The 8,593-nt window shown below is 41.4% G+C and overlaps 1 protein-coding gene across 4 annotated transcripts in view; it reads right to left on the bottom strand.

Moving 5' to 3' along the window:
- Positions 1–5,818: 5,818 nt before the first annotated feature.
- The window catches only part of LOC107099602 (glutamate receptor 2-like), a 104,228-nt gene continuing 101,453 nt past the window's right edge, over positions 5,819–8,593 (bottom strand). For 2 of the 4 annotated variants that reach the window (XM_015397801.1, XM_015397800.1), the window contains exon 20: positions 6,798–6,936. Coding sequence is in view for 2 of the 4 variants with exons in the window: in XM_015397802.1 (XP_015253288.1) it covers positions 6,802–6,936 (135 nt within the window). In the remaining 2 variants the exon portion in view is untranslated. Of the gene's footprint in view, positions 6,937–8,593 lie in introns of all 4 variants that reach the window. The other 2 variants (XM_015397802.1, XM_015397803.1) reach the window with 2 other exon arrangements.

Genomic DNA, 8,593 nt, shown 5'->3' with positions numbered 1-8,593 from the left:
CTAATGCCGTCTGTTTTATGCATAAGCAGCCCCATGCTTTGTTCAGGTATGTCACAGTTTTCCACGCCGTCATCAGTCCTGATGGTCGATCCATCAAACCTCAGCTCATCTACACGGAGCAGCACTGATGCAGTCTGCAGCACTCAGCCCCAAAGTGAGAAAATAACACACATCTCTTAACACCAGGAAGACCAAGGACATGGTGATCAACTTCAGGAGTAGAGCCCCGCCTCACTCCCCCCTCCAGGGGCAGAACATAGAAACTGTGGAGAGTTTCTAATCCCTGGGTGTTCATGTCAACAATAACCTGAGCTGCACTCATAACACTGACACCCTTTATAATAAGGACCAGAGCCTCCACCTCCTGAGGAGACTGAGGTCCTTTGGAGTGAGCAGGCCCCTGCTTCAAACCTCCTATGACTCTGTGGTGACATCAGTCCTCCTCTGTCGTCTGCTGGTTCCATGGCAGCACAGAGCAGGACAGAAAGAGACTGAATGACCTGTTGAGGAAGGCTGTTTCTATCCTAGGCTGCACTGTGGACTCAGTGGAGGAAGTGGCAGAGAGGAGGGTGCTGTCCAAGCTTCCATCCATCATGGAGAACACCTTCCACCCTCTGCACCAGACTGTAGAGGAGCTGAGCAGCTCCTTCAGTCAAAGACTTTTACATCCTGTTTGTAGAAAGGAGCGCTGCTGCAGGTCATTCATCCCTGCTGCAACCAGACTCTACAATTCAACACTATAACGGCAATAACGTGTGCAATGTATAATGTGCATTTTACCATTTGATACCCTGTGCAATAACTGTATATATAATTATAAATATCCATCCATCCATCCATCCATCGTTTTCTCCCACTGACCCCTTGTCAGGGTGGCGGTGGGCCTGGTGCCGTTTTCTCTAACAGTCTATGGGGAAGTGGGGGGGTCACCATGGACAGGCTGCTAGTCTGTCACAGAATATAAGTACATTTTGTTGAAATTAGTTTATTTCTCTTGATTTAAATTACATGATTTACCTTTAAAATGAAGAAAAATCCAGAAAACCTCTATTATCTCATCCCAACCACTCAATATCTAATTATCTTATTTTAAGAACTGAAAAAAACTCAGATCATCTTATTTATCTGTTCAAATTAAGTGAAAATTATTAACTTACTTTAAGAAATCTTAACTTATTTTTTGATCAGCTTTTTTAGTGTCCAAAAACCTCATTTGTATTTTTAAAGTGTGTAAACTATTGATCTCCAGAAAAAAATGGAGGGTTTGTTCATTTTATGGACCTATTATTACTGATTTTTTGTTTTATTTTCTTTACATTATAGCAATTGTATTTGTGATTCAGTAATTACTACCAGACACTTTGGTTAAAGGAGACAATTTTTTATGTTTAAATACATTTGGAATTGAAATAATTAGAAATAAACTTTCTCATCCAAGCATTCTTTTCTCTAATGTTCCTTTACTTTTTCAGAAACACATCCTGTATTCATGTTATTGTTTCATCCATTTTCGCTACTGGATGATTTTCTGAGGGAGTTTTTCTATTTACAGGTCTGCTCAGTCCTTTCTCTTTGAAACAGATTTAAGATGGACTTCTCTGTAGTAAAATTTTTAAAAACCTTAAGTGGGGGTAATAATTCAGAATGTGTAAAATTCCACGGGTAAAATTTTCACCAGCAGGTGGAGCCATTGCGCACAGCTCCAAGCTGACACCAAAAGGTCAAAGCCCCACAGCTCTGGAACTGTTACAGCTGGAGGTCTGAAATTTTCTGCATGTGTGGTTGACATGATGTAGAACAAATATAATAAAACCTGCTTTTTCTGAAGAATGTATTTTTTTACTGCTGTTAAAAAAAGACCTATCATTTCCGAGAATAAAAAAACAACTTCGAGTCATGTTTGAACTGATTCAAATTGGTCTGTGTTCTACTCACCCAATTTATATATTAGGAAACTAGAGGGTGTTAGCTTTCAAATAATGTATTGCACATGTATTTGGGCTTACAGTTCCTAAATTCTTTGCTTTTCCATTTGGGTCTGCAAAATAGGCGAGGATTACCCATAATGAGGTGGATGTTAAGAGGTTATAATGATTCAGGAGAGACTAAAGCAGATTTATCTTCTCCTCTGGATGCATTTTGAATGCAGGACTGATCAAGATTAGCATTTATTTTGAATCATTTTGCAAAGAGGAATATTTAAATACAGTTAAAGTTTAGCTTCCAACGCTCGGCTGAGCCGGAAATAAATAAAATATTTTGAATCCGACCACCTTCAACTACTAGTTTCATTTTCCGGTGGAAAAGAAAAGGAACATTACTGCCCTCTAGTGGACAGAAAGCTTAGCAAAACAGTCTCTACTCTTAAACAAACAACATAAACAATAAAACTGTTCTATAAATCAGATTTAGAAGTTCTGAACACAGAAAAAAAAAAAACCTGCATTACACACAGAGATCATGTGGAGAGCATGCATGTTTAATATTTACTGTAAATAGTCAGATTACAAACCAAGTATCAACACAATGAGTGTTCATCTGTGAATACAGTCAAAACCCTTATAAGTGACATTTGCATATTAATAACATAAATATAAAGTCATGATACATCAAATTATTTCCTCTCTGTGACCAGAGGCTCACCTAAGGAGAATCAGCATGTTCGTTCCTCCTTAACACTCTGCCTGACTAAACAGTTCATTCACCTTTTCTACACTCGGTCAGCCACAGACCTCAGGGTCAGGCTCAGGGATGTCATGTGATCGACCAACGCAGCGCGCAGAAACGTGGAGCAGAAGGAACATAAATAAAGTGAACAGAATCACCCAGTTTAGGTTCATTAGATCTCGGTTTTCTGGCCTCAGAAGCGTCTCAGTGAACACTGGTGAACCAACAGGGTTAGAAACCAGACGTTCAGCCAGAGCGGCAGTGGAATGGCTGTTATCCTCCTCTGGTGCTGGAATGATCTCCAGTGGTAAATAAACATCCAGTCCAGCACCAGTTAGGATAGTTCAGTCAAAGTTCAGCCTTTAATCCAATAAAAAAACTTTGGCAAGGATTAAAAATAGGTGATCTGCAGTCTGCTTTCAGTGTTTAGTCCTGTTTCTCTCCTAGAGATATGAGCTCAGCTTTAACTGTGACTCCCTATCATCCCTTTAAAGCCAATTATGGAGCTAGTTTACCCTCACCTTCTCTAACATAGAAAGTATTTATAGATCAGTGCTTCTATGTTCTTTTTCTATGTCTGCTTCTGTTTTTTTGAACCCCAGTCGGCCTCAGCAGAAGCTGCCCCTCTGACTCTGGTTCTGGTTCAGCTGGAGGTTTCTCCTCTCCAATGTGAACCAGATGTTTTTAATCTTTCTGCTCTGAATGAATCCCTCTTTGGTGGTGAATACAGGGAAACAGAAAAAAACAGCAAAAAATTTTCTGTTTTAACTAAAAGCTCTGGGGCTAAAACATAAGCATGCCGCACTCTTCAGATTTGTCTTCCCTCTAGTTCACCGTTCTGCTCTATGCTGAGTTGGTCTACTACATGACACTGTGTTACTGAACCAGTGTGAGGTGTGGAAACCTTCACTGCTTCCTAATGAGACTCACTCAAATGGCTCACATGCATAACGATCCTTCCAGATCCAGATTGCACTCTGTCCCAGGCCTTCTGGCAAACATATTCACGTATTCATAAGGAAATATGTTCAAAATGACCCACAAACCGCCTTACACTGAAAACTTACAACTTCACCGCTGAAAAGTGTTTTTTTTTTATTATTTCATTGTTTTATAGAAAAAAGGAAAAGCGAGTCAGCAGTGAACCGTGATGATTTCACGTCAGGACATCCTGACGACCGTCTGTGGGCAGAAATGAAGTGTGTCCTCTGAGCAGGAGCTGAATCGACGCCCTCGGCTCGTGATCCTCCTGTTTCAGACTTTTGTCACATTGAAGTTTTTCCTATGAAGCTTTAAAACCAACCAAACAGAAAATAAAAAAGAAACTACAAAAAAAACCAGGAGAATCCAGTTCTTAAAAAGCATACACTTAGATAACAGGAACAACATTAGTACTGTAATTAATATTGTTTATATTCTTCTAACGGCTATCGTTATCAAACACTAATAAGCAGCCGGTCACAAGGGTTCAGGCCGACAGCCTGATCTGAAGAAAACAAAACTAAAAACAAAAGAGAAGTGACATGCAGATGCTCTCTTCATCCTCCTCATCATCGTTGGCACCATGGATGCAGTAAAGTTTTCACATTATTTCGTCCTTCTGTCGGCTCAGTTTGGAGGAGCTCTGCTTGCTCCTCGGACTGTTTTGGCACACGGTCCGCTTGGCTTCAGGAGAACTGGTTGGAGGATGGATGGTGTCAGGGTGCAGCCATGTTTCAGTGTGTACTCCATGTACAGTAAACAGTGTGAGTGTGTCCGCTTGTGTTGGCTTTAAAAAAGAGGAGCAACTCCTCTCATATTTACAGAAATAAAATGTTTACTGAGGTGCATGACGGAAAAACAAAAACCAAGTCCTCTGTGGCTCTGAGGGATTCCCACAGTCAGGACCTGTGATGTCATCAGAGCCTAGTCACTAACCGAATGGTTGCAAAGATGCTTTTTCCCTCCAGATTTTAAAACAATAATAATAATAAAACATTGAACTCTACCAGTAAAGTTCAGAATGTACAATAAACTAGATCAAATATCATTTTCCATTTTTACGTCTTTATATCTTTCTACTAAAAGCATCAGGACTGTGGTACATGTGCACTGCTCCTCCTCTTCTCATCACTCATTCAATATAGTATCATCTTAAATGCATTAAGTCGATAAAATAAACTCTGTTCTAAAATACTCTATTCTGGTTTCCTGTAGCCTGGTCTGATGGTTGGTCCTGGTTCCCTGGGCTCAGCAAAGCAGGACCCAGACCAGCTACAGGCTCCACCCCCATATATCAGCTGACGGGAGGCTTTCTGGTGCAGCAGGGGTTGGCTGAAGGTGAGGCTAAGGACCAGTACAGATTCACAGACATGAAGCGCTAACTTGCAGGTAAGGGAAGGAGGGAGATCTCTGGTGGGAATCGGAGCAATTAAAATTAGAAATAGCTAATTGTACTCTTGTACTCTTCTGGTTCTGGTTATGAGTGAGGACCACGTTTAGAAATCCTCCATCTTTCCTTTTCTGTGAGTCCAGACACCCAGAGGAAGGTGAGAACGTCACTGTGGCTGAAGGTAAGGATGGGAAGCTGTCCAGCTTTTCCCTGAGCTGCTGAAGGCTCCTACCATTGGGAGGCGGTCGCTAGTGAACAGCCTCTGCCGTGTTTCATAGGAGGCGTGTTCAGGGAGCCACCTGGGGAGTGTTTCTAGAGACGGCCCCGGCTAAACGCTGAAACAAAGATCCTCATAATCAGAACCTGTGTGTAGAACGGGTCAGACTCCTAATGGGCCCATATGTGGCAAAGATTTTCTTAGTGGCGTTCATGGACAGAAACTTATAGAAAGACTGGGGTCAAACGTTTATCCTTGTTCTAATAGTGGGATTGGACACGGACCGACTTCCTGCGCTGCAGCGGTTTCTGTGTTCTAGAGAGGAAACTCAAAGTGGTAACGTCTGACTGATTAGGGATGATGATGATGGAGAAGTATGGAGGCAGGAGGGAGGTCTGCTGCGATGAGCTGGAAGGTAAATGTCTGTCTATGTAAAGGCCTTCACCAAGAGAATCCAAACATGTCTGTTCATTATGTGTTTCAGTGGAGTCGTCTGTGGGCTGACAGTAAGAAAGGTCCTTAGCTTCATCCTCCTCTGCTCCCCATCCTTTCATCAAATCCTCTTTCTTCCTCCATATTGGGGTTTTTCAGGCGTGTCAAACTGGGAAATGATCCTGGAAATGAGTCAGAACCTGTTGGAGGACCTGTGCATCCCTTTAGGCCTGGGGGGGAATGTAGCTCTATGGCTAACCACAGATTAGCCACCAAGCTTCAACAGGTCTTATTTGATTTAAACAGAGTTCTTCATACAGTTAGAATAGAAATTCAGATAAAGTAATGATCCTTGGAAAATGTTTACATGTTTGGTTTCAAACCACAAAAATGTCCTTTTGAAGTAACTGAAATGATGGATGTTAGTCTGCAGAATCAAGAATGAAATGCTAGAACCTCACCAACAAGAATTAACTTTACATTTCATTTAAGTTTCTAATAATATTGAATTGGACTTAGTTGTTTCTATATGTGGTTTAAAATGAGGATTTACAAGCAAACAGAAGAGAAAAACCGGAACAATCACATCATTATCACAACACGTGGTGATTTTATCAGGACATCAGTTTTTGTTCATGGCACTTCAGCACATTTCAAAGAAGTTCCTGCTTGTATCCCCGCGCTTCCTGATCCCTGATAGCTGTTGTTATTGCATGAACATCGGAAACACTGGTGTTTTCTGTACAAGAGACGCCTCCATGGCAAAAATCTACAAAACAAGTGATATCGGATTTTAAAAAACGGTCCTCTGTGCTTGATTGTTTGTCATGGGTTGGTGCAGGAACGGCCGTCCCTTCCTCCGATCCTCCTGGGATTCCCTTTACAAATGTTTATCAGAAGCCAGGAAGGACATCTGCCTAGTTCTTGCAGACCAGACGTAAAGGAGTGAAGAGTTTCGAATGACTAAAATCCAGAATAAAAAGTGGAGCAGGTCGCCCGTCGCCACGGGAAATATGTCTTGTCTTTTTCTTAAAGAGGGAAACCCTCCGCTTCCCTTACAGCAGGGATCGATGAAAGCGCATTGACTGGCTGTAAGGCACTGACTTGTGAGAGGTCATGAGAGGTCAGTCATACTGAGGCTCATGGGTAATCCTGGGCGAAGGTAAGCCACTGGAACACGGCCGTTCTCACTCGTTGACCCAGTGATAGACAGACGAGCTTTGGAGCGCATAGCATCTGTGAATTTCATCTGTTGAGAGACAGAAATAAAAACATTTCACAGAATGAAGGCGTTGCAACGGGTGGACGGCTGAAGGTGGAAGTTAGTCGGCTGCAGATGAGATGAAAAGTTCTTTTTAATTAAAGTTAAAACCCCATGAATTTACAGCTGCCTTTGACTGTTAAACTGTTAACTGAGGTTTCATTAGATTAAGTTTGTGGACCAGCTGTTTTATTTATTTTACCACCTCCTTTTATTACGTTTTGATTTTATTTATCGTTTAATTTTCTTTCTCTGCTATTGTTTAATTCACATAAAGCACTTTCAATTATTTTTGTAAGGAACTATCCTATGTAAATAAAATCTCAAATTTGATCTTCTGAAGCTGATTTTCTGTTTACAATTTAATTCAGTTTATTTCTATAGCGCCAATTACCAACACATGTCATCTCAAGGCACCTTACAGTTCACCAGATCATCCAGTCAGATTGATTCAAAGTTTTCTGTCTAAGGAAAACCAGTTGATTGCATTGACTCATTGACTCTTCAGCAATCCCTCACACTAAGCATGCTTGTAGCGACAGTGGAGAGGAAAAACTCCCTTTGAACAGGAAGAAACCTCCAGCAGAACCAGGCTCAGTGTGAGCGGCCATCTGCTGAGGCTGACTGGGGTTCAAGGAGACAGAAGCAGACATAGAAACAGAAGCAGAGATAGAAAAAGCAGTGTACAGTGTTCAAGAGGTGCAAACGCACTGGAAATACATAAAAAAGTAGCAAAAAAAAAAAAAAATTATGAAACACAAAAATGAGGCAAACAATCAATACAATCAGTTGGGTTTCCTTAGACGAATAAATTGTTAACCGATTGAAATGCCTTAGCAAAGTGCCTTGAGATAACATGTGATGTGAATTAAAGCTAAATAGATACACTGAAGTTGTCTGGCAAGAAAAACATAAAAATTAGACTAGCATACAAAGGAAAAAAAAAAAAGTTATAACAGAGAATACAGAGAAACGCAGGGCAACTGCAAACATATAAACGATGCTAATGCACAAAACACATCCATCCATTTTCCATCATGCGTTATCCATGCTGGGGGTGCTGGTGCCTTTCTCCATCAGTCTATGGGCGAGAGGCGGGGTCCACCCTGGACAGGTCACCACTCCATCGCAGGACAATACAGAGACAAACAACCATTCACACTCACACCTAAGGAGAATTTAGAGAAGCCAATTAACCTAACAGTCATGGTTTTGGACTGTGGGAGGAAGCTGGAGTACCTGGAGAGAACCCACGCATGCTCAGGGAGAACATGCAAAATCCATGCAAAAGGACCCCGGGCTTGGAATTGAACCCAGAACCTTCTTGCTGCAAGGCAGCAGTGCTACCCACTGAGCAGCCACAAAACACATGCAAATGAAAAAATGCTGCAATCAGAGAGAATCGAGAGAAAAAATATGCGAACATTGTGTAAACAGAAATCCTGCAAATAGCAAAAAATCCGGCAATTTATGAAAGCTGGAGACCAGGAGATGTGGAAGCATATTTTTTCTTGAAATCAGATATTTTGAGTGTGCCTTTTCTCTGCATAAATAGGGGTGATTGTTAGGAAGTCTTGTACCAGTCTGTAGGCTGGAGTTAAGTTATGAAGCCTGGAGACCAGGAGATGTGGAAGCATATTTTTCC

Source organism: Cyprinodon variegatus, unplaced genomic scaffold (assembly GCF_000732505.1).
Source record: "Cyprinodon variegatus isolate N-32 unplaced genomic scaffold, C_variegatus-1.0 Scaffold887, whole genome shotgun sequence".
NCBI classification, from domain to species: Eukaryota; Metazoa; Chordata; class Actinopteri; order Cyprinodontiformes; family Cyprinodontidae; genus Cyprinodon; species Cyprinodon variegatus.
This window is presented reverse-complemented; position numbering and strand designations above follow the sequence as displayed.